This window comes from Fundulus heteroclitus, chromosome 20 (genome assembly GCF_011125445.2).
Source record: "Fundulus heteroclitus isolate FHET01 chromosome 20, MU-UCD_Fhet_4.1, whole genome shotgun sequence".
Taxonomy (NCBI): Eukaryota; Metazoa; Chordata; class Actinopteri; order Cyprinodontiformes; family Fundulidae; genus Fundulus; species Fundulus heteroclitus.
The window spans coordinates 44316117-44343236 of NC_046380.1; the positions used below are offsets into that span (position 1 = coordinate 44316117).

The window sequence follows — 27120 nt, forward strand, 5'->3', positions numbered from 1 at the left end:
ACACACACACAGACACACACACACAAACGCACACACACACACACGCACACGCATAAACACAAACACACACACGCATAAACACAAACACACACGCACGCACACACACATACACACACACGCACACACACACATACGCGCACGCACACACACACACACACACACACACACACACACATACACACAAAGATGCAAAAAATACATTGTTATTCAGTGTCTTTTATATTTGCTGATTTTTATAATAATCAAATACTTATTACGATTCCAAAACCATTAATGCGTAGTACCTTGGTTGTTACAAAGTCCAGCCAATGCCTGAATTATAATAGGTTATTTGGAAAATACAGATCAAAATATTGACTTCTAATACTTATTGGGTATTTTGGAAGATACATTTTTTTTTTTTTTTGTTAAATGAAATGTAATCCAATGAAACACACGCTTCTCTCCCCAAATGTTTTTCTTACAGTCCGACTCCCACTATCAAGTGGTTTAAGAGGGGTGGAGACCTGCCAGCTCAAAAGGTGAAGTTTGAGAACTACAATAAGACCCTAAGAATTGTCCATGTGTCAGAGGAGGATGCTGGGGAGTATGTTTGCAGGGCAATCAACCATTTAGGCAGTGTACGCCATTCCATCTATGTTGAGGTTAAAGGTGAGGACAATACAAGTAAAGTGTTTGTTGAGAAACATTAAGGGATTTTTTTTAAACTAAACTGTCTTATTTCATCTATAGCGGCTCCTTACTGGTTAGACAAACCTACAAACCTGGTGCTAGCCCCAGAGGAGAATGGCCGTCTGGTGTGTCGAGCCAACGGCAACCCAAAACCCGACATTCAGTGGCTTATGAATGGAGAGCCAATAGAAAGTACGGCTTCTTTCTGAATAATTTATTTCACCTTTATTTCTATGTTTTGTGTTTGTCAATTAGGTTTTTTTTTTTTGGGGGGGGGGGAAATCACATTAAGAGCCAAGAGTATTTCAATATGTCATGTAAAATGGCCAGATATAACCATAAAGGATAATTTTCATGTTGTGTCTCCAAATGCTATAACAGATTTAATCTCAACCACATATTCAGAGATTTGGAGACTGTGGTAACATTTCCCATATTATTTGTTGTGTGGGTGCTGTATTCCAATCCACAGTGGATTTTTGCAACCCCTGAGAGCTAAATTCTAGTGGACATGTTTTTTTAGGTCAAACTATTCCCCATTGGGGGAGTCAAGTCATGCAAACCTTTAAATACAAGCAACGTTTCAACACATTTAAAAAATATCTTCAGTAAATATTCTACAATGATGATAATATTTTTGTGCACATTTGTGAACAGTATATGTAGCCCTTTTATTGACTGTAGCTAATCAAAATATGTGGCCTTCAAAGATGCAGTAGTTTTTATCACTTAAGTCTAATGTCCCAAATAACTGTGTTGATACCTTTTCATACCTTTTAAGAGTAGGTTGTCAATCTGTGTTGTGTCATAGTAGTCGTGTTTATTGACTGCCTCCATGACCTGTGATCTTAAAAAGAAAACAAGCAGATTTTCTAATTGAAAGTTCTAAGACTCTATGTAAGTTGTGTGTTACATGATTGGTCAGTGATATAGTTACAATTGTGTCAACAAGTGTACATGGAACATTAACTTTACTGGACAAGCTTTAAGGTGTATTACAACTACAAGTGGAAAAATATTTACTTTCGGCCCTGTTTTGATGAGGACCCTGCTGTCCACCTGAAATGGACCTACCAAAAGGACTTGCCACAACCTGAAGCTTGATCCTAGATCAAATTATGCTAGTTGGAAAGCAGATATCTTCCAGAAAATGATAAGCTCTAGATATCCAAAATTCAAGCAGGTTTTATGTTTCCTCAATTGCTTTCATGTTGGCAATGTGGGAGAGGATTTCACCTTAAAAAGAGACATAAAACCCCGCTTCATCTCCGTGCGGTCAGCTGACATTGCAGACATTAATAAAAACACTAGCTTCCCTACCGTGACACACAATTTCCAATGATGATTCTGCTTAGCAGTGTGATGAACCTCAGCGTCTGTCGTTTCCTGTGTCTGTAAATCCTTATTAGACATTCGTTTGTCTTATCCACTTCACAAAAGCCAACTCTGTCAAGTAAATTCACCAAAAGTTGGTGTATCACCAAACATTACTGCCTGAATGTTACAGGCGCCACCATTTTGATTTGCTTGGTGCCGCCTTCAAACCCAGAGAGCAGTAGTACCGCAGATCGTCACTAGGAGGCAGGAAACCAAGAGATAGCGTGCTGTGTAAACGGTCGTCAGAACCAAGCTCGGCTTGGTTAACTGATCCAAGCTCGGACCGAGCTCGGCCTGGATCGGTTTAACAAGGGTAGTGTAAATGGGGCTATAGACGAGACCAGACACCGCAACTTCTCTCAGCGACCAGCAGGGGGATTCTTTTATTCCAGACTTACAGTCATCTTCATTTCACAGCAATCCCAACAACACTCTAGTATTGAATACCTAATTTGTTCTGTAATCCTCAAAACCTGCTATCCTCTTCTTAAAAATGCCTATTTCCTAGTTAACAGTGCATGAGCTAATTAATTACTTTGTCGCGGGAGAACCCATCGTCTTAAGCGCAGAACTTCCAGCTGTGCTTCCGGGCAGCGGCTAGGCTTACAGCTCCGCTACAACTTGCAGATATTTTCTTAAAAAATGCCACCAAACTCGCTGGAATCCTCTCATCTACCCAGCCGATCAGTGCACGATCGCCAGCGCCTGCTGGAGTTATGGTCATGTAGTGTTTTTGGACTTATAACCACTTCTACGCTCAATTGTTTACGCGGTTTCGGCATACTACGGGTACCAGTCCTGGAGGCCTGTGAGGTGGCAGACTCGACGAGCAGCTCACAGTGGAGAGCTAAGCGGAAACGGTGTAGCTGGCCGAAGAAGCGCGGCTGCCGCGGAGGCTTAGCAGCTAAGCTAAAGGCTAACCCATTCAGATCGCTGCTCCCTTCCATCCTGCTGTCCAACGTCCGCTCACTGGACAACAAAATAGACCATTTGCAACTCGAGCTCTCTGCAAAGAGGGAGTTCAGGGACTGCTGCGCTCTGATTCTGACCGAGACATGGCTCAACTCAACAATCCCAGACAACGCCGTTAGCCTGGAGGGGCTAGCTACTTTCCGCGCTGACAGAAACAAAGAACTCAGCGGTAAGACCCGGGGAGGCGGACTCTGCGTTTACATCAATAACAACTGGTGTAATAATGCTACAATAGTCACAAGTTTTTGCTCTCCGGACATCGAGCTTATGATTATTAGCTGCAGACCTTTTTATCTGCCTAGAGAATTCACTGTTGTTATTATCACCGTGGTTTACGTGCCTCCCAGCGCAAACAACAAAGAGGCTATGAGTGTCCTTTATTGGACTATCTCTGAGATGCAATCTGCACACATGGAAGGCGTTTTCATTATTGCTGGGGATTTTAACCAGGCAAATATGAAAACTGTTCTCCCTCATTTCTACCAACATGTGGATTTTGCAACTCGGGGAGAGAACACTCTAGTTCTGGTTTACACAAACATAAAAGGCGCATTCAAGGCAGCCCCCCGACCCCACCTGGGCTCCTCAGACCACATCTCTGTTATGCTATTTTCTGCATACAGGCCCCTGCTGATCAGAGCTAAACCAACAGTGAGGCAAGTGAGGGTGTGGACTGAGGGAGCAATGGAGGCGCTCAAGGGCTGTTTTGAGTACTCTGACTGGAACATGTTCAAAGCTGCAGCAACATATGACAACAAGATCGATGTTGATGAGTATGCCATGACTGTGTTAGCCTACATCAACAAATGCATTGAGGACATCAGCACCACCAAGACCATCATCACCCGGGCCAACCAACGACCAGCATCAAGCGCTAAAAGCTCAGAACTCAGCCTTCAAGTCTGGTGACAAGGAGGCTCTGAGGACAGCGAGAGCCAACTTGAACCGTGCCATCAGGCTAGCGAAGTGGAACCACAGTCAGAAAATCCAGGAGATTTTCCATGACGCCAGTAACACCAGGAGCATGTGGAAAGGCATACGGGCAATCACTGAATACAACACGCTCTCACCCCCGGTGGGTGAAGTTGATGCTGACTTTCTTAACGGACTAAACAACTTTTTTGGGAGGTTTGAGGCACTAAACAGCACTCCAGCAATGAAGGATGTCCCCCATCAGGAAGAAGAGGTGCTCTGCCTTGACACAGCCAACGTGTGGAAGACTCTAAGGAGAGTGCCATCAATTTCAAGATGGCGCCTGTGGTGGCAAGCCGTCAGCCTCATCTCCTTCGTTTGATCAGCATACTATTTGCAGTTACCCTATTGCTGTGTGTACTTTGCCAAGATGTTTCCAACTTGGAATGTTTATAATCGCCAGACTCTTTTTAGCATTAAGGCTCTCAGTGAGTCGCTATTGTTAAAACCCAGATTGGGAAACCAACATAGCCTCCCACCTGTGTTTGCTGGAGTACCTGTGCACCTCCTGTGTTTCCTCTGTGCTTTCTCGGAAAAAGCGCTCTAGAAGACGCGGAAAATGAGGTGCCGTGATTGTGAAATTCAAGGCTTACCTGGCGACTTTTGTCGGAGGATCTGATGCTTGTCTAATCCATGACGGACGCTACTTCCCCGCGGTGCAGCGTGTACTGCATATGAGGGGCCGTTGGATTCGTCCTGTCCTCCCTGAGCTACTGACTACTCCGATCGCCGGCTGTTCGACACTGCCCAACCTGTGCCTGGTTCTGCTGAAGTTTCCTGCAACTTCCTCCGATCTGCCAGTGGAGATTCCACGCTGATGCTGTCAGCTCTGGGCCCGCAGAAGCGGCGTTACACCTGATCTCCTTAGGCCGCTGAAACGCGCTGTGTCACGGACTACTGAGGAGCTCGATCTTTGTATGGCTTTACTAAATACCAGATCGCTGGTAAACAAAACGTTTTTATTGAATGACTTTTTCCCCTCACGGGATTTGGACTTAATGCTCCTGACAGAGACTTGGCTTCGGGAGGGTGAGTCCACACAGTTTTCTGAACTTCTTCCTCCCGGCTGTTCATTCCTCAGTTCCCCTCGGAGCACCGGCAGAGGTGGCGGTCTGGCATCGGTGTTCAAATCCAGCTTTCAGTGTCGTCTAATTCCCTCCGCTACCTACTCCAGCTTTGAACTACAAATCTTTGAGCTACAACTCTCCACTCTCTCTGCTATGTTTGCGGTTATTTATCGCCCTCCAAAATTTCATAAGGACTTCATCAGTGACTTTGCAGATTTCCTGTCAGGAGCCACTAAAAATATGATTATTTTCTTATTTCTGGAGATTTTAATATTCACGTCTGTTGTGAATCAAGACCACTGGTCACTGATTTCTTAAACCTCATCGAGTCTTTTAATGTTGTTCAATGTGTTAAAAGCCCGACTCACGAAAAAGGGCACATTTTAGATTTAGTTTTATCATATGATTTATCTGTGTGTGTTAATGAAATTTGTGAATCGGCCTGTATCTCTGACCATTGGCCTGTGCTTTTTACTGTTTCAATCCCTTGTTTGCGGGCTAAAACCTGTGCTCCTATGCGCCGGTTGCGCATAATTAATACTCAAACTGCATCACAGTTTTCAACTATGTTTAATGATGCTGTGCGTGGTGATCTTCTTGACACGTTAGGTGATTGTCATGCTTTTTACTCTGAAGATCTTTTAAGCTATTTTAATTCCGTATGTGCGGATATTCTTGATTCTGTTGCACCTTATAGTGTAAAGCGCACTAAAGCATATTCTGAACCGTGGCTTAATGATTCCACGCGCGCTCTCAGGCACTTATGCCGGCGCGCTGAGAGAAAGTGGAAAAAAGACAAGCTTCATGTCTCTAAAGAAGTCCTTTGTGAAAACCTGTCCATCTATCAGAATGCTGTTAGAGTTGCAAAAATTTAATATTTTCCAGTCTTGTCTCTTGTAATAGTAAGAAGCCCCAAGTCCTTTTTAATATTTTTAACTCTCTTGTAAATCCTTGTGATAACTCCCCAGTTGTACCATCGCTTACCCTTTGTGAGAGTTTTTTTTTTTTTATTGATAAAGTATCTGCTCTTAGGCCACCTGCCTTCTCTTCCGTAGGCCCTAGCCTTGACCTCAACGTTCCTCCTTTAAATGCTGTTTTTGATCACTTTGAACCTGTGTGTCTCTCCTCACTGGCCAATATAGTTCAGCATCTCCGACCTACAAACTGTCCCTCAGACAGCATCCTCTCTCGTCTTTTTAAAGAGGTATTTACTACGGTGGGCTCTGTCATACTTTTATTTGTTAATTCCTCTCTTAGTACTGGATGTGTCCCAACTGCTCTTAAACATGCTGTTGTACAACCTCTGATCAAAAAGAAAAATCTAGATCCCTCTGTGTTGTCCAACTTTAGGCCTATCTCTCTGCTCTCTCATGGTTCCAGTCTTATTTGACTGATCGGAGCTTTTCAGTGCAGCTAGGTGAATTCACCTCATCTTCAGCTCCTTTGAGTTCTGGGGTTCGCCAAGGCTCCATTCTTGGACCTATTCTTTTTCTTCTATATATGTTACCATTAGGATAAATTTTCAGGAACCATAATTTTTCTTTTCATTGTTATACTGATGATGTCCAGATCTATTTTCCTTTAGTATCAAAATCCAACAACCCCGTACAGTCATTTTCTGACTGCTTAAACGATGTGAAATCTTGGATGACCTCAAACTTTTTGAATCTGAATGAAAATAGGACAGAAATTATTATGTTTGGTTGTACTCACGCAGTTTTTCCTTCTGGCTCCTTGGGCCCTCTTACACCTAACATTCGATCATCAGTAAAAAATCTTGGTGTAATATTTGATGATAGGTTGAAATTGGATCGCCAAGTTAGTTCGGTCGTAAAAAAACAGTTTTTACCAGTTAAGAATTTTAGCAAAAGTGAAAGGGTATCTGCCACTCAGAGATCTGGAGACTGTAATCCATGCTTTTATTAATACAAGATTGGATTACTGTAATTAGGCGCCTGCCATAGCATTTGCAATGAGGAGGCAGTGCTGTGCGAAGCACAGCACTGCCTCCAATGCAAATGCATGGAGGCACCTATTACTATTCACCTCTAAACGGCTTATTTTCTTATTCTTTATTTTTCTTACATCACGATAAATGCGGCCCGAACCGTAGCGAGCACCCCCACGATATAGGTATCAAAACTTGTGGCTCGATTACGAGATGTGTGCTACTACTTTTATTGGGGTTTCGAGTTACCATGGCAACAAAATTAGCGAAAAACCACCCCCAAAAAACCCATAGGAATGAATGGAGTCGGGTAGAAAGAAAGCCTCAAAAAAGCCTCAAAATGACCATTTTCAACGCTGTACTGTGTCGCCATGCTTTCACCTATGAACACTGTTTAACTTCCAGTTTGTAGATATACCTGTGAACGTCTCCTCACAAGTACTCCTCAAAGCTCATGTCCGAAAATCTGTGAAATCATCGTTTATAATGAAAGTCAATGACGGAATTCTTCAACTGCCAGAGTGGCCCACTCTAGCTTTTTTAAAAATTTCAAAACTCCGAACAACTTGACCTTACTCGCTCAATTTTCCCTCTATGTAGACAAATTATACATCAAAACGTAGGTATTTTTGTCAGGATTCGGGAAATGTAACCCTCATTGGTGTGGCATTTATAGATTTTTCGCAAATCACCTCAGACCGACACAAACCCGAAACCTCCTCCATTCATTTCCTATGGAGCGGTTTTGAAAAATGACGTTTGAAAATCCAAAACATCCCATGTTTTCGCATCGTCGCTACTCCTAAACCGTTTTATGTACAGACATGAGACTTTCACACATGAATGTCCCAACCCTTCTGACACTCACAAAAAAGGAATTTTGTGGATAACTGTTACGGTTTTTCCGCAGGAACAATTTGTTCGGGAGTAGCGAATGTGCAAATTCCTAAAAAACGCTTTGGAGCTGCATTTTCCCACATCATCCACCTTTTTACATCGTTGCTGTGCCTACACCGATTCTTGTACAAACATAAAAATGAGCTTAATGGTCCTCAAAAGCCTGCTGATACTCATGGTGAAAGAATTATTTTGATATCTCTTATACTTTTGAGTTACAGCGATTTGTTCGGGACCCTTTTCAGAGGATTTCTGAAAATCCATAAAAACCGCCTTTAGATCATAATTTTTTACGCCTTTATTAAACTTTTTCCAGCAAAAAACAATAGCTTTTCTTCTTCCCCTATCCGTTACGAACTAAACACAGAAAAAATTACGTCTCTACTATTTATGGATCAGGAGATATGGAGCGTTGTTTGGGGCAAAGTTCTCCATTATAATCCAATAGCAGCCTCTGACACAAAGTGTCTGCACTTCAGTGGACTGGCCCGCTGCAGCTGTGTCAGTCAATTTGCCATGACAACGGAACTCTGAGGGCCAGAGGGACACGCTCCATTGAGATACAATGACAACTTTCATTGCCCGCTGCAGCGGCTGTGATTACTGTAGAAATCTGAAATTCGCACAGTCACTTCCTCTTAACATTTTAAAATTTTCATGTGACTTTCAGCCATGTGTCAGTTTTCTGTCCTATTTTGGATTTCACATGCTTTCCTATTGGGCCTTTGCTTCCAACAGGACCTGGCATGATAACCAAACACGACCCAATTGGCCAATACAGCACCACCAATCTGTGGGAAATTGTGCTACACATCATTTTGGTCAAATGTTGAGTTCTGGGCCCAGATGTGGTGAGGCTGAGTTGCTAAAGGAGGCCAATCTGACCCATGAACTTTGGTCACGTTTGGTGACATTAAGTATTGGCACCCCTATTTGAGGCACTTCCCAGTACAGGATTTGTACCAAACTGACAGAGTACAATCACCCGGTCATACTGAACACAACCATGCTAGCGGCTAACTGTTAGCATGTTGCTAACCGGAAGTAGCTCTAGGAAACTCGGACAAACTTCTACTTCACAGAGTCTGTACTTCCTTTAGAGAGACAGCTACACAACAAATTTGGGCTACGTCGCATAAAGCATCTCCAAGCTATGAGGTGTCAAACATCCAATGCTTTTCAATGGGGGACCAAACCCCTTATAGTCCCAATATTGCATGCCCATATATGGTGCTACAGTATAGCTCAGATGGAAAGTGTAGGCTATGCATGAAAGAGGTCGTGGGATCGAAACCCGGCGTGGGAGACTAAGAGTTTTGTGTTATAATCCCCACAGTGTGTATATTAAATCATGTGTGCTGATCCCATGAAGTATTTTTTTGTACCACCCGCCATTTTGAGTTACCATGGCAACGTTATAAATGACGTATTTTCTCCCTATTTGAGGCACATCCCAGTACAAGATATGGACCAAACTGACAGAGTACAATCACCCAGTGATACTGAACACAACCATGCTGGCGGCTAACGGTTAGCATGTTGCTAACTGGAAGTAGCTCTAGGAAGCCTGTACAAACTTCTGCTTGACAGATTAGGTGAATTTTAGGATTTTCTCCCTTTTTAGGCACTTCTCAGTACAGGATTTCAACCAAACTAACAAAGTAACATCACCCGCTGATACTGAACACAACCATGCTAGCGGCTAACCGTTAGCATGTTGCTAACCAGAAGTAGCTTTAGGAAGGTCCTACCAACTTCTGCTTAGCCAGGGTTGTTCTGCCTTTACAGACAGAGAGGGCTGCAGCTGTCAGTGAGTCTCCATGACAACGCTGCTAACAAGAGGCTCCTAGGAGGTCCATTGACTTAACATGGCACCTTTCGACAGCCGCTGCGGGGGCTGTGAAGACCGTAGGAAGCTGAAATTCGCAGTGTTGCTTCCTGTTGCTATTTCTGTCGGTACGGTACGCACCAAGTGGCAGGCGCCTTGCTAAATTTCTTCAGAAATTTTCTAGTTCATTATATGCTGTCTTGGACCACTCACTTTTACACCGTCTGCAGTTGGTACAAAATGCAGCTGCCCGTCTCCTTACTGGCACACGTAAACATGACCACATATCACTCGTTCTAGCCTCGCTGCATTGGCTTCTGGTTGTTTTTAGAATAGATTTTAAAATGTTGTTGTTTGTTTTCAAAGCTCTTAATGGTCTAGCCCCCCAGTATTTGACTGAGCTTCTCAAAATCCATGTCCCGGCCAGAACACTGAGATCCTCTAATCGGTTGGTACTTGCCATGCCTAAAACCAGACTTAAAACCAAAGGTGACCGCGCCTTTATGGCAGCGGCACCGAGACTGTGGAATAACTTGCCTTGGGATATTCGATCGTCAGGCTCCTTGGAGGTTTTTAAATCCTCTCTAAAAACACATTTCTTTTCCCTGGCTTTTAATCAAGTCCAGGTGGACATTTGGCAAATTATATTTTATTTTAACATTTTATTTAAATTGAAACATTTATCCTATTATATTTTATCCGCATTCAATTTTTCTTTTTGCATTGTGTTTATGTATTTTAGCATTCAGTTTGTATCTTTTATCTGTACAGCATTTTGGTCAACCCCGGTTGTTTTAAATGTTTGAGTTGAGTTGAGTTGAGTGAACCCACGGAAGGCCCCAGGCCCGGACAACATACCTGGGCGGGTTCTCAAGGAGTGTGCAGGTCAGCTGGCTGGTGTTCTCACAGACATTTTAAACACCTCGCTGGAGCAAGCCACAGTGCCAGCATGCTTCAAGTCTGCCTCCATCATTCCGGTGCCAAAGAAACCTCAAGTCACCTGTTTCAACGACTACCGGCCTTTTGCACTGACTCCCATCATGATGAAGTGCTTTGAAAGGCTGGTGAAAGAACACATAATGTCCAGTCTCCCCCAACACTCGACCCGTTCCAGTTTGCCTACCGGCAAGACCGCTCCACTGAGGACGCCATCTCCTCCGCTCTTCACCTGAGCCTGACACACCTGGAGGAGAAGAACACGCATGTGCGGATGCTGTTCCTGGACTTCAGCTCAGCGTTTAACACCGCTCAGCGTCCTGAGCCCCCTGCTGTTCACCCTGATGACTCATGACTGCATCCCCAGGTTCACCACCAATTACATCGTGAAGTTTGCAGACAACACAACGGTGGTGGGCCTGATCAGAGACGACAACGACCAGAACTATAGAGAGGAGGTGGAGCAGCTGGTGGGCTGGTGCAGAGACAACAGCCTGATCCTGAATGCGGAGAAGACGAAGGAGATCATCGTTGACTTCAGGAAGAACCGGCCTCACCAGTAAAATGGGCAAAAGTCTGGGCTATTTCTGCCCTGTGATGGACTGCCGACCTGTCCAGGCTGTACCCCGCCTCTCGCCTATTGACAGCTAGAGATCGGCACCGGCACCTCTCACGAACCCAGCAGCGTGTTAGAAAATGAATGATGGATGGTCTGGGCTATTTCTTTTTCCTTGCCATCAAGATCTTTGCCAACTGGCGCCAGAAAATGCTATTATTGGGCTTTCTTCGTCTGGAAACAAATGTTTACAACCCTTTATGAGCGCAGCCATGATGAAGTGGTTGAACTCGCTCAGCTGACAATACAGCGATCTGATTGGCTGAGCAGCAAAAATCGAATCACGTGACCTCTTGGACTGGAGCGCAACAGTTTAGATTTTTTATCAGCAATAACTTATTAATGTTCAAGTGAAAACGTGGGAACATTGGTGTTTTGAGATCACTGCTATGTGTAGCAACTTATCCAAGTGCAAGAGAGAAAAAAATCTTACTGTGGACACGCGCTGCTCCGGACCAAGAGCCCTTCCTCCATAGTTGGAAGGGTTTGTGTGTGAAATGGTGTGTGTCTGTGTGTGTGTGTGTTCTTCCATTTCTAGGAAGTCTTATAAACAGATCTTTGTAAAAAAAAACATAAACAGAGTAGGAGCCAAGAGCAGTTCAACTAAAGTTCCTTTGGCCTTACTTTACCTCTGTTGTGATTCAGTAAAAACATTCTAAAACTAATCATTCTTTGGTTTTCAGTTATTAATACAAACAGGATTCAACCTTGGCAATAGTAAAAGATCAGGCCGTTCTCTTCAGTACCATACTGATGATTTCCTCCATAGCAAATACAGTTGGCAACTACAGTGTACTACAGCGTGCCAAAGGCTCAGAAAAAATGCCTGGCTGTCCCTTGCAGCTGGTTAAATCCCAGAGTGCCCCACATCTTTGAAAATGTGAAGAATCATTTAAGGTATTTTACACATTTCTGGGATTTTTCTAGCCAAAACTAGAAGTGTAAACATTTTCTACTTTTTGCCCCTTATTGACCAGGAGCCTGCTGTCAACGTGAAACGGACCTCCCAAAATGACTTTCCACAACCTGAAACTTGATCCTAGAAAGACAAGCTTTAGCTTGTCTGAATCAGAGATCTTCCAGAGGATTTTAAGATGTTGAGAGAAGAAATCCAAACAGGTTTTATGTTTTTTTAGTTTAGTTGTTTAGTTAATTTTGTCATGTTTCGGGTTAGGTTGTGGAAGGACCCAAACACAGAGAAACCAAGGCAGGGAGCGGTTATGGGTGAGTTTAATGAAAAAAATCCCAAAAAAACCCTTACAAATCACTTGAGAACTCAGGAGCAAAACCAAAACGTAAACCTGGGGTGCAAAGTAGAAAGCGATGAGGCAAGGTGACACGAAGTAGTAGTGGGGAGCAGTTGACACAGCAGTAATAGAGAAGTAGAAACCAGCAGTGAGTGGAGAAAAGAGAGGAGCTTAAATACTGGGAGAAAGGGAACAAGAACAAAGGCAGGGGAACATTTGTAAATTGGACACAGGTGTAGAGAAGGAGCTGGGAGTGAAACTGAGGAGAGAGCAAGTGGCAACAGGGAGTGTGAGAGACCAACAAGAAAAGCAGACAGAATGTAACTAAATTAATACATGCTAAAACCCAGAAATGAGTAACCCATACCAAATTTAATGTTGGCAATGTTGATATTAATAAGGACCTGCTCCTGCTTATTTCTGAAGGCCCGTCTTACCTCGGTTTAAGATTTGGCAGTAAAGGAGAAACAATGATCAAAGGCAAACATTTAAAATATGCATATTTAATTCATTTTGAAATCCAAAGGAGACAGAAACTTACAAGTTAGTTTGTTACCCACGTCCTTCTCCCAGGCATTGCAGTTTTTGTCTAATCAAAGGTTCGTAAAAACATCCTTTTTATCACACTGACATCCTATCAGGGGTCAAGCCAAATTACCTCAAAAGCCATTAAACCAGCCCTCAGACCTCAAAGCAAACATCCTGTCAACTGCGCGCCTTCTGCCTAAAAGGGGAGACATAGATTAGAGGCCAGAAGTACCTTATTACTTTCCATACAAATGCCTGATTAATATAACTCCTCAGTCACCAGTTAATGAGTAAGACAAGCTCCACCTACTTCCACTATTTAGGGTCAACTCTGATCACCTGTCACTCTCACTACTTATACCTGCCTCAGCCAACCCATCTGTGCGAGAACGGCTCATCTTGTCTCATTTCCACTGCCTGAATGCCGCGCCCAGTGTTTGTGTCCTCAGCCTGCTAGACCCTGGGGTTTGGTCGGATGGCTGGGCTGTGAATGGTTGGAGAGATGTCAGAGGGAAATGACGTGTCAGGAAGTGATCTCGCAGAAATGAATGAGGGATGTGATGGCGGGGAAAATGAAGGAATATGGTATACTCAAAAAGCTAAACACAAACGCAAAAAATCAAGACAACAAACAGAATCGTCTGTTTCTGAGGCTGAAGGAGAAACAGTTGTGATGACAGAGTTTAAAATAGTCTAGAAAACGGTCAAAGAGGGTGTGTCCTTTGGTAAGTGGAATCCGATTAAACTTACTAAAGAAATAATTTCACTGCTTGGAAAGTGAGATATGTTAGTGTTGAGAGATGGATGGAAAAACAAAGGGCACTGAATATAAAAAAAGTCCTAGGTGAGAATGTGAAGGGAAGAATGTTAGATAACAGGAAATATGTGTGTGGCGTTATTTCAGGTATTTCTTCTGATGTGCCAGTTGATGACATTAAATCGAATATGTCAGGGGGAAAGTAGTTGAAGTCGAACGGTTGAAAAGAAACAAAAATGGAGAAAGGAGTGATAGTTTTTCTATCATGCTAAAGTTTGAAGAGAAAACTCTACCAGACAAAGTGTTTGTGGGATATATGAGATAAAATGTTTGACCATTTATTCCTCCGCCTGTGCAGTGTTTTAAATGTCAAAAAATTGTCAATGTTGCGGCAGTATGCCAGGGGAAACAGAAGTGTGGGAGATGTGCTGGGGATCATTAGCCTGGGTGCCATTTCGAACCTAGTCCCGCCCACAACGTTTTAGGTCGGGAAGTTCGGTCTGGCATTGCTCAATAGTTGCGCGAGTATGCTCGCCCAATATCTGGAGGGCGAATCAAATTGTCAAGGCGGGCTTTATACGATGAATGACAGATGATCAACAGTAACGTAATCAACCACGTCACCAAAGCGCGCTTGGGTTGAATTCGTTTACAACAATGATGGCTGCCGCTGGAGAGTTGAGGTGTGTAGATTCTGCTATTAGGTCTGTTCTAGAAGATATCGACAGGTTTGTGTGTTGAAGGACTCCTTGGATCCTTACATTGTTTTTGCAACACCGGCAAAAATCGTTAACGCTCATCTTCTTATGCTAGGCTAACAGTTGAGTTGCGTTGCTATGCGTTGCTATGCGTCGCTTAACATATGTCACACACTCCGTTGCTCTTATTGGTTGTAGGTCTATCCAATTGAGTGCAGAGGAATTTATTTTCCTGGTTAGTTTGAAACACGCCCCATAATCACAGCTCTATGGCGCAGTATCAGACTCAAATTCTGACTAGAATTGAGTATGACCATGTCAGGCTAGGGGATCATGAGTATGGGAAATGTGAGGAAGGAGCTCCTTTTGAGATGTTGTAATTTTGGAGTTGGACATAGTTCAGGTTTCGGGGGATGTGTAGCTAGTGAAAGAGCTGTGGAAGTGTAGAAAATTAAAGTTCCTACTGGGATCACTTGTGCAGAAGCGGCTAAAAAAGTGCCTGTTCAACCAATGATGCACCCAAAGAAAGTGACGGGATAGAAGAAGGAAGTTCTAACTGTTAGGATTGCAACAAGATTAAAGATGACACTCTACTCATGAAGAAAGAGGATTTTGTTTTATTCATGGTGGAGGTTATAAATTGCACTGCTCAAACACAAAGGAAAATGGAAAAAATTCATATTGTGAAGGCTGCCCAAAAGTATCTTGATTTAAAGAATGCTAGCTGGGAATCAATTAAGGAAAAACTGAATGAGACACAATCTTCTCAACTTCAATCATGCATGCAATCATGCTCTTCTTCATGTTAGTTATATTCCAGTGGAATGCAAGACTCATTAGTAATGGTCTAGAGTTTAAGAAATACATTTCTGATTTGATAATTAAGCCTCATCTGATTTGCATTCAAGAAACTTGGCTTAAGTCCCAATCAGATTTTGTTATTCCTGGATATACCACGATAAGGAATGATACAAAGGAAAGACAAGCTGAAATATATATATATATATATATATATATATATGTGTGTGTGTGTGTGTGTGTGTGTGTGTGTGTGTGTGTGTGTGTGTGTGTGTGTGTGTGTGTGTGTGAGAGTGTGTAGGGTCACAAACCTTAGACTGCTCCTGCTCAGTGGACTTAGTCAAGCTCCTGTTGGACTGTTTCTCATCACAGGTCATTTTCATCACTTGTTCAGTCACTTTCGGCCATCTTCACCTGCCCTTGCCATTAACCATCACCAACCTGCTTCTGTTTTTGCGGCCATCCCATGCCTGTCATCTGCTCCATTCCTTTGAATAAACTTTTTGAAACGTACTCTGTGTTGAGCTTGAATATCGGGTTCCCAGATTAAGTAATTACTCAGCAAAGTTACTCACGTTGGAACTAAGAGTATGGATAGTTCTTCACAATATTTACACAAGTAGAAGTTCAGTGAAACTACCCCTAGAAGTAAATTTTGTTTGAAAAGTTACTTTAGTAAATGTAACTAGTTACTACCCACCACTGCCTATGATGCATTTTAATATGTATTGTCCTGTAAAGGCCTGCTTGGTGGGTCTCTATAATCAACTTATCGTTTTAAAGTGCAGAATTTGTCATTTCTATCCTCTGGATAATAATTGTCTTTTAAACACTGTATTTTAGCAATTTAGATTCAGTGATCAATATAGGACTTGTTGGGTTACAAAATATTTAAATTTTTTATTGCTGCAAAGCCACATTGCAAGTGACTGTCCACTGTGGCTACATGTTCATCCAGGAGGAGTGAATGCTCAAGGTCAATGACTTGATGCAATCTGCTGGGTTTCCTCAGAAAACGTTTTAACCAATCTGTCTGTATGAGTTGATAGAATCAACTTTGTAATGTGCCTTGACACGACATGTTGTGAAAAGGTACTATAGAAATGAAACTGAAGTGAATTGAGATTAGACATTCAAAAAGTATTGTCATAAAATCACCTAGTTTTACTGATTGCTATAACCCCACCCCTCTGTTTGGTCTACACACAAAGCAGAGAGGCAGTACCACTTATTGTTTTTTGCTTGCTTATTGCAAATAATTTCTTTATTTCAACTTTTATAAAAATTGCTTATATGCTATTGTTTCCTAATATCATGGAGCTCTAGTCCTACTGACCGCTGGAAGTAGGCACCAGTCCCCGGGGCAATGCATAGATTAAACGAAAACAGAAAATGGATGACTGGAAGAAGTCTGTTATAAAGAAAGTTCTCAACGCTTTATGTGTCTTGTGATCACAGGTGCTCAACCAAGTGTAAACAGAGAAGTGCTTGGAGATACCATTCTGTTCCATAAGGTACTGATGGAAAGCAGTGCGGTTTACCAGTGCAACGCCTCCAACCAGCATGGCTACCTGATGGCCAATGCCTTCGTCAGTGTTCTCGGTGAGAGATGGGGGGTCAATACATGAAATACTTTTTAGTTTTGCAGTTTGTAAAGCCACTTTAACAGTAGCACAGAACCCCAGCTGTAAATTATGACCTCAGCATTCATTTCCAATTGGAATAACAGTAAAGATACAGTACCAAAAATTCAGTTAGCTATTAAAGATCAGGCATTTAGGTGCAGCCCACAGCTTTATTTAGAAAGATATTTACTTATCTATGAAATGTATGTTGTCGATTGGCAGTATATAATTAAATTGAATTCAACCTTACAAAGTGTTTAAACCTCAAGCCATAAATGTCTGTTGTTGTTGTTTTTTTCTGGAAACCTGGGATGTGTAGTTTTATGATGAAGAACGTCTCCACTATAAAAAAAAAAAAAACAGCAGATCTTAAACACCAAATGTTTCCTAATGTCACATCCACAAGCTTAGTTTGGGGATGTTTCCAGGCTTTTATTTCAAATTCTGACCCCATCTGAATGTTGTGGCTGAAACTGCAATTGTCCAGTCCTGTGGTGGGCTTTTGATTTGTGGCCTCAGATGTTGGTTCTCACCTGGTAGAAGCAGCATCTAGTATAGTTGTCTGCTGCTGTAGTCCAGCTGCTTCAATGTTTTACATGTTTTGCATTGAGAGATGGTATTCCACATTCCTTGAATGCAATGAGTGGTTTAAGCTGCTGTTCCATTTCTATCATCTCAAACCAGTCTGTCCATTCTTCTCTGACCTCTTACATTAACAAGGAATTATCACCCATACTGCTAGATGTATGACCATGTGTTAAATCCTCACATCTACCACAACACCAAGGTCAAACAGCCAGTTGCTTTGGAAGTTTTAGAGGTCCAAGTAGAGGTGACCATAATTTTCTGTCCATTCGGGAATGGCTCATAGTGTAGAGACTTTTAGGTTGCTTAGAAATACCTACCCATTCTTTGGCTTTTGGATCACGTAGAACCTGACATCTTAATTTTTTAATAATACAGTCCATCACCACATTTTTTATTTTTACATGTTTATTTTATCCATTTGATTCATTATAGGTACTTTTGTGTTTTTAACAACTCTTATATTAATTTTATTTTACTTTTGTGCCAGAATTCCCAAACACACTAAATTGGTGGTGTCAAACTCCAGTCCTCTAGGATCAGTGTCATGCAACTTTTAGATGTGTCTCTGGTTAAACACACCTGACTCATGTATCAGCTCATTAGCAGACCTCTGTAGAGCCTGGCTGAATACTAGTGACGCAGTTCAGCCATCTCATTCAGGTGTGTAAGGCAAGGGACACAACTAAAAGTTGCAGGACACCGGCCGTCCAGGATTTGAATTTGAGATCACTGCATTAAATTGTAATTTTTTTTAAGTTATAAAGGTGTATCCCAGCCCTTTGTAATTCGTTGTAATTATTGCATGTTCTGCAGATGTAACCTATTGTCTCTCTGGTTATAGATATGCCTCCAAGGATGCTGGGGCCCAAAAATCAATTAATCAAAGTCCTTGTGAACAACCGCACCTTCCTCAACTGCCCTTTCTTTGGCTCCCCTTTGCCTGTTTTACGCTGGTGAGAATTTCACACTTATTAATAAAGCAAAAACATATTTTTTATTTATTTATTTACGTAAGATAGACACATAAATCAAATGTTAAACAGGTAAACTGACTATTAAACAATGAGTTGTACCTTTATACACCCTCCTGTTCTCTCTGGTTAGCAGATCAGCTGCTCCTTGGTGTGCCTAAGACAAAACCTAAGCTTAGAGGGTACCACACATTTGTTGTTGGAGGACTTACCAGTATATCAGCCAGGCTTCTTCTTATTTAGCTTTCAATCACCTCTTAAAACCATCTCTTTACCTGGAGTTTTGGCTCTCTTTTACTTTAAAGGTTTAAGAACGGCCAGGGCAGTGGATTGGATGGTGGTCAGTACCGGGCATACATCAATGGCACCTTGGAGATAAAACGGGCTCGAAAGGAGGATGAGGGCATCTACACCTGTGTGGCTAACAGCATCTTGGGCAAGGCTGAGAACCAGGTCCAGCTGGAGGTTAAAGGTCAGGCACTCCATTATCAAATCCCTAACTCTATCTCTGTAAAATCCCTTCTTTTTTCCTTGAGCCTGTAAGCGTGCCTTTTGTTGACTCACTTTGTGTATATATTTACATTCCAAGTTTAATGTATTCAAAAGACAAAAATGTATCACAGCTTCAACTCAGAGAGAAAGAAATAATCCAGAGGAAGATTTATTATCAGAAAAAAATCTGATTGAAAGCAAGAAAATGGGTTCCCATTGGGAATTGATGAGCACAGTTGATTATTTGATTGGGAAGATGGGTTCAGCATTCAAAACACAAGGAAGAGGGGTTGTACAGATATCCCATTCAATACATTAGTCAAAAAAACTCTGAAGTATTTAAAAGATGCAGTCTGAGTGACTTTTGGCTTTTATACAAGTACATTTACAGTATCTTAGTCAAGCAGTTTTTATCCATAGTAATTACTGACTTAGGAAGAATAGTTGGGCATAAGAGCTGTAAAGAATTTGCTGCTATTGTCATGACCACAGAACTGTTTCTACCACTTTATCATACCTCTGCTGTTTAGATATAAGGTATTCATTTTCTTATGGAGGTGAAGGTGTTATTGTGACTGAACCATCCAAACTAGTTGGTGATAGCTGCTTGATCCCTAAAAGAGAAGGAGCTAGAGAGGAGCCAGTGGGAATATTTTTTTTTATTAAACAGAACTTGATACAGAGATGTGTTGACGACATTGCTTGAAGCCTCCTTACTTCATTTGATATGTGATTGTGTGAGTGCGCCTATTTTCATTTTTCTCTCTCCTTACTCTGATTTAGAACCAACTCGTATAATTCAAGCTCCCACAAATCAGTCAGCTGTGAGGCGCTCTAAAGCTCGCTTCCACTGCAAGGTGGCGTCAGATTCCAGCCTGTCCACCAAGGTGACCTGGACCAAGGATGGAGAGCCCTTGTATCTGGGAGGGAGGTATGAGTCTTGAGTGGTTTATCAGCGAAGGCTCTTTTTGAAAGAGTTGACTCTAGAGTTAAAACATTTCTTCATTTAATTCCACATAAAGTTAATTTCCTAGACATTGACTAGATATTTGCTGGATTTCAGTCTGCTTTGCCTGGTTTCACTTACTAAATGTAGTTATCATATTTTAAGAAATTTTCATGACAGATTTTAATGAATAAACTGAATAAAAATTTGATTTTCTTTGTTGAATATGACTTCTTGTAATAATCCATTTTCAGTTTGTCAACAAATCAAAAAGCTTGTTTATTTTCTCTTTAAAAGGACCTCTTTTGTAAGGTAGAAGCATTTCTGGGTTGAGCAGCAGAGCTCAGTATGGGGCCTGTGCCCATAAAACTTGACAAATCCTCTCTGCCAATGCAAAATGTGCATTTTGCTCTTCCACCAACTCTTGTTTGGTGTTGTTTATGGGACTGGATGATTGAAGGTTGAAGAAGCAAGATATATTTATCTATCTTATCAAATAGAGATGATGAGGAATTGCACCCAACATTACAACAGCCTGGATCTCCAAGCTGATCACCAGTTTGGCCACATACAGTTGTGGAATGGCATCTCATTCCTCAACCAGGATTTATAGCAAGTCAGATGTGTGGTAGTGTTGGTCAATGCTTCACTAAAAACAGGCCTAAGGTGAGCCCTCGGGTGTACTCCCAAATTGTGGAGGTAGTCTTTGATTCATCTCAAGGCACTTTACAGTCAAATTCAATTAAATCCTCCAGATTAGTGGTTTTTAATAGGTGAGGCGCGCTTCCCCTGGGGGGCGCCAAAGAGTCACAGGGGAGGCGTGAAGAATGCGCTGAAAGAGACAGCGCTGCCGCTCAACTCTGTGAAACTATGTAGCGATATTTGTGCCTTCTGTTTGAGCGTGCAGTGAGACAACTCTCAGCGCTCAACTCTGAAAAACTCTTCCCAAACCACTGTCCTCGCGCTCGGTTCCATCTCTGCTTGCGCGCACCTGCTCATTCCACACTCAACACCAGCTGTACGCTCACTCGGCTGTTTCTGCGCTCATGACTTCAAAAACTGTCCAGCTCACCAGCCAATCACAGACAGGTTTTTTTCCCCATCCAATCAGAGTATGACTTGCAAGTACTGCATTCAGATGGATTAAATCAAAATGCTGCAGCCTTTGGCAGAAATTACTAAACATAACGGTGGGATTGAAGAAAAAAAAGAAAAACAAATAAAAAGTTTTATATTTTAGCCTAAAATATTTAGACTAAAATATTACAGTTACTAAGAGTTACTAAGTGAGGTGTGAAAAATATTTTTGTCTCTTTTCTTTTCAGCTTCTGGGAGGTGATGAAAAAGTTTCTTCTGATTATAATCATCATTATTGACATCATTATTTAAAGAGCACTTTAACACAAGTTAAAACAAAGTGCCAAACATCAGAAATACATCAGATAAGAGATAAGATCTAATAAAATGCTTGTTTGTTAAAATAGCACTAGGTCTAAATTGCGTATAATTAGCCTAAAAAGTAAATCGGAATATGGAATATGTTGACGTCTGTTAAATTCAGGTTTTCCTTTGTATTATTATTTCAGTTGACGTCTCCTGTTGACGTGAGTTCAGTTTGACATTGGCGTCTGTTTAGTTCAGTTTGTCTGCTGTTGAAAACAATTGTTTATGAATTTGCTTTAATGACAGTTCAACTTTAAAAATAGGCCCTTTGTCTGTGATGTTTCAGTAAAAGTAGCATGTAAGATGGAAATATTTGGATGGATATTTTATGAATAGGCCTTTTTTATGAATGTACTTTGTTAAAAGAAATACAATAAAAAAACATGTGTTGGGCTATCAGATGTTTTTGAAACACAGCATTCCAGGAACACAAAAGAAAGATGCATTTACTGCAGGGACCTGTGAAGGGTAGGTTTGTGGTTGTGGGAGGGCGTGGTTATCTTTACCTATTCCAAGGGGAGGCTCACATTCAATGAATTTGAAAACCCCTGCTCCAGATAGATTGATTAAAAAGGTTCCTATCTAAGGATACCCATCAGATTGTATCTAATCTTAACAAGTAGCATTCACTCCTGAAAGAGCGTGGGGCCATAGTGGACAGTCATTGTTAATGGTTTTGGAGCAATCCCTCATACTGAGCATGCATATAGCAATGGTGGAGAGGAAAACTCCCCTTTAATGGGAAGGAAAACCTCCAGCAGGTCCAGGCTTAGCGTAAAAGGTCATCTGCCTCGACCACCTGAGGGTTAGAGAACAAAGAGGAGAGACATAAAGAACAAAGAAGCACTGATCCAGGAATGCTTTCTGTGTTAGAGATGGTAATGACAGACGATCTGCCCCCAACATGTCATTACAGCTAAACAGAACGCCAGACCAGATGTACCTACTATGAAGAGAATTAAAAACCCAAGAGAAAATTGAAAAAAATATCTGCCAATGCCAAACGTTTCATTTTGCTCTTATACTGACTCTTGTTTGGTGTCGTTTATGGGACTGGATGATAGAAACACGAAGAAGCAGGATAAATTGGCAATTTAACCAACTATTAATACATCAAATATAGATGATGGAGATCCTGAATTTGTGTAAACATGTTGCTGTGTCTTCCTTAACATTCAGTCTGTTTTCTGTCTTTCAGGCTGAAGAAGGATGAAGAGTCCCTGACTATCTCCTCTGTCAGTGAGGATGATGAGGGAATGTACACCTGCACTGTTAAATCTGAGATAGACCAGGACTCAGCCTCTGCCCGCCTCACTGTCTTAGGTACACTAGTGTACAGAATAGTGATGTGATCTGACAGAAATATGTTAAACAAACACAACACCTATTCCAGTGATCATTAAAAACCACTGTACTGCAAAAAGGGAACTAAAAGTAAGCAACATTTTCTTCAAATTAGAGTATTTATCCTTGAATTAATTCAATTCAATTCAATTTTATTTATATAGCGCCAAATCATGAAACATGTCATCTCAAGGCACTTTGCAAAATCAAGTTCAATCATATTATACAGATTGGGTCAGATTATACAGATTGGTCAAAAATGTCCTATATAAGGAAACCAGTTGATTGCATCAAAGTCCCGACAAGCAGCATTCACTCCTGGGGAACCGTAGAGCCACAGGGAGAGTCGTCTGCATTGTACATGGCTTTGCTGCAATCCCTCATACTGAGCAAGCATGAAGCGACAGTGGGAAGAAAAACTCCCCATTAACGGGAAGGAAAACCTCCGGCAGAACCGGGCTCAGTATGAACGGTCATCTGCCTCGACCGACTGGGGTTACAGAACTCCATGTGTTTTTGCCCTGCCATTCACTATATGCACGCGCGAAAGCAACAACAAAGAACCGCGTGTTAACGTCAAATAAACATGCAAGTATATCGATTTTTTTTTAAGTATTATTATTATTATTATTATTTATTTATTTATTTATTTTATTTTTTTTGTTGTTGGCGGTAGCGTGAGTTTGGCGAGGGGGCTGCCTCGCCAAGATAGCGCTGCGGGAAACCCTGATGTTCATACTTTTACTGTGTTAGTCATTGTTTGTACTGCCGTTTTTTCGACTTTTCGTTGCGTTTGCCTGTCTGCTAAGCTCAAAACAACCGCGCCTGGCTTAACGGAGAAAGCATCTTTACGACAGTGCACTTTTACATTCGCCCTCTGGGGGGAGCCTCGCTGGAAAATCAACCCCGGTTGCATAGTATACCTTTAAGGGGTGAACATACTCATTCCATTGGCAGATATTCTTATTTACCTGCCCAAATCAACAACAAATACACAAATTTCAAGTTTCCTTTTTGCAGTGTGGCTGGTGATGCTTAGCAAACAGGAAATCAGTTTGAAGAGTCAACATGCCGCAGATGCAAAATCGTAGGCTAACATGAAATTCACACAAATGTATTTTTTGTTCTGCTGAGGAAATATAATGAGCAACAAAATCTAGCCCTGAATTAAGGAAATCTTTGAGCAGACTGGTTTTGTGTAGATTTCAGGTTTAAATCATGCGTTTTGCACCCTCCTGATTTCTTGATTTTCAAACATATCCTTTTGCGTTGGTGACAACTTTTTAAAATAAAAACCTAATTTTGACTAAAGCAATGTCCTTGGGTCGTATGGCAAAAAATATTCTGCAATTCTATAAACGGTTCACAAGAAAGACATTACCATTTTTCTTTACCAGCTTCTTTACAATTAGTAAACGTTCACTGTGCTTCATAAAATGAAAGAAGATGATAGCAGACTCATGAAGAACTATAGTTGGACAACTGGAGGAAAGAGGGAATAGATAAACAGAGGGAAGAATGGCAGTGGAACTGTCTGGAGGCCAGCCAAGGAGCCATCCAAACAGAAGGGATAGTTCAGGAGCAGCCGAAGAGCAGGTGGAGAAGCCTCTGACAGGATGGGGCGTGGCCTGGATGCTCCTTTAGCACACTTGACTGTTTAGGGATGGGAAACCAATTCAAGGTTGTTGCTTCTATGTACAAACAAGTTGCTTTAAAAGAAGTCTTTAAAATATATTTTCTTTATTATTTTCAGAAATGACATTTTTTATGACTGAAGATTCCTTAGTTTTTGTTGTTTCTAACCCACATACATCTCACTGTAGTGATGCAGTACGTAATGAATCTATTGTTTGGTGCAACAGAGTATATCACTTACTAGAAGAAGTTGATCATTGAATGATAACGTGAGTTTTGTATAGAGCAGCCAGGTGGAACTGACTGCGTTTTAGTTGTTAGACTGATGATTATGTATGTTAATAACATGTAGCAGACACTTAATGCTCCTGCCTCTGCTCTACAGGCATACATACACCTGTGGCTTAGGTAGATAAATGTAGGTAAGAGATTTGATAGAGATTTACTGCAAGAACACAAAACATTGTTTCAGAAGTAATAAGGCGAAGAAGCCATTTATTTCTTTGTGAGAACCTCCTAATCAGTGAAAATCATGTTTTAAGCTCTACATTAAATGATTGTCTTTGTCAGTTGATATGCAATATTGATTAAACAATATTTTAATAGTTTTTTTCCCCTTGTTTTTTCTTGGTTCGTAGACTAACCTAACTAATCTAACCTTTATACCCCCTCCCTGCTCCTCTGACCCCGCCCCACAGAGGACGCCTCCCCCATCCCCTTGCGTCCAGGTAACATGTTCAGCTGGAAGCTTTTCTGTCTTTTTTACTTTTTCTTTTTTGATGCATTTTTGTCAACTTTCTTTCTTTTCTTTTATCTATATATCTAGAGTAAATTATATATTTTCCCTTTTCATGCTTTGTCACATTACAACCACAAACCTCCATTACTTTTTAGGACTTTGTGTGTCAGACCAACAAAGTAGAACATAAGTGTGACGTAGAAATAAAATGAGGCATGGTTTCCAAAGTTTTTACAAAGAAAAATCTAAAAAGTGGAACATGTCTTAAGCAGCTTTGTAAAATACTACTACTACTACTACTACTACTACTACTATCCATCCATCCATCCATCCATTTTCTGATCCGCTTTATCCGTCATGGGGTCGCGGGGTACTTCTACTACTACTACTACTACTACTACTACTACTACTACTACTACTACTAATAATAATAATAATAATAATGTTTTTTTTCTACTGCAAAAATTGTGTTGGTCTAAAAATCAAATAAAATAGACTGCGGTTTGTGATTGTTATGAATGTGATAACATTTTAAAATTATTAAGGTGCATTTGGCATAAATATATATGTAAAATACTTAAGCCAGAGTAATCAATTATACTTTTATGTTTACACTGTATTGAGCATTAGGCTCCTTACAGCTAATGTGGTCTGCGTATAATCCATACATCTACAAGACATATTTTATGGTTATTTTTCTTCTTTTATTCTGTTTGAGCAATATCATTCATTATTTAACCCATTGTATGTATGTATGCATGCATGCTTACATGCATGCATACATACAACACATACTGCACATTATGAGTGGAAGAGTGCTTGTCTCTTTCTCATTTACAAACATGTTTATTATTCTCTGTTTCTCTACAGACCGTCCAGATCCACCAATGGATCTGGATTTGTCAGATGCAGCAGCCCGTAGTGTTCGCCTCACTTGGATTCCTGGAAACGACCACAGAAGCCCTGTCATAGGTATGTTCTTGCCTTGGGCACATGTACTCTCTGAGATTCATTTCTGTGTGTATGTGTGCATATTTTTGTTTCATCTGTGTTACCCCTGTGGACTAGCACCTGTTCATGGTGTGTACGAATACCTCTCGCTTAGTACCTATGGAGTTAGGAGTCACCCCTCTTTTAACCCGACAATGAATCAGTGGGTGAATGGATGGAACCCATCTTTCAGAAAATGTTTAAAGTCTGTTAGTAGGCCAAGCCATGAAACGAGTTCTGGAGGAAAATGAACTACCTGAGACAAAAACCCATGAAACTGCCAGAGAAGGGGTTTACTACTCAAAGATCTTCAGATTTCTACTATCTTTATCACCATTATTGATTTTACTCTTCTGAAGCTCGTTGTGGTTTCTGCAGAGTTCTTGGTTCAATTTGAGGAGGATCGCTGGGAGCCAGGCAGATGGCAAGACCTGTCCTCTTTCCCTGGAGACCTCAACTCTGTCATTCTGCAGCTCGCCCCCTATGTCAATTATCAGTTCAGGGTCATTGCCATAAACGCAGTGGGTCGGAGTCAACCTAGTCGACCCTCACCTCGGTACAAAACCACTGGGTCACGTAAGTAACAAACGTACTGTATCTGAAATCCCATTCTGAGCCTCTTGTTAAAACTGTACAATGGTTTTGAGAAAGGTTTTGTTTACTGTACATGGAACATTTATTACTTAGTAAAGATCTCAACAATCAGTATCCTTGTGCACCACTGGTAAAGATTTGTAAAGTGTTAATTTGATCAAAGTGTCCAGGAGCCTTTACTTGGTAATCAATTAAATCCTGTGCTCCGGGTCTCAAAAAACTATTATAACACACAGCAGACCATTTGGCTTAGCCAGTCTCCAACATGGGAAAGACAGGAGGACATTCCATTAAGGCAGGTAGTATTGATCGGTATGTTAGAAAATGGCTACAAGAAAGCAGCTACTTGCCCAGATCTACAGTCAGATCAATAATTACACTATTTATACCAACTGGAACTCTGAGAAGTGAGAATTTACAAAAGGGGTATAGATCCCTTA

At 41.3% G+C, this 27120-nt stretch overlaps 1 protein-coding gene across 7 annotated transcripts in view; it reads left to right on the forward strand.

Annotated features, from left to right (window-relative positions):
* The window catches only part of nfasca (neurofascin homolog (chicken) a), a 221432-nt gene that overhangs the window by 122554 nt on the left and 71758 nt on the right, over positions 1-27120 (forward strand). For all 7 annotated transcript variants that reach the window (XM_036151486.1, XM_036151482.1, XM_036151483.1 and 4 more), the window contains 10 exons: positions 467-651; positions 733-864; positions 16772-16915; positions 18368-18479; positions 18803-18969; positions 19773-19920; positions 22577-22701; positions 25056-25085; positions 25967-26068; positions 26465-26662. In XM_036151486.1, the coding sequence (XP_036007379.1) occupies positions 467-651; positions 733-864; positions 16772-16915; positions 18368-18479; positions 18803-18969; positions 19773-19920; positions 22577-22701; positions 25056-25085; positions 25967-26068; positions 26465-26662 (1343 nt within the window). The remainder of the gene's footprint in view (positions 1-466; positions 652-732; positions 865-16771; positions 16916-18367; positions 18480-18802; positions 18970-19772; positions 19921-22576; positions 22702-25055; positions 25086-25966; positions 26069-26464; positions 26663-27120) is intronic.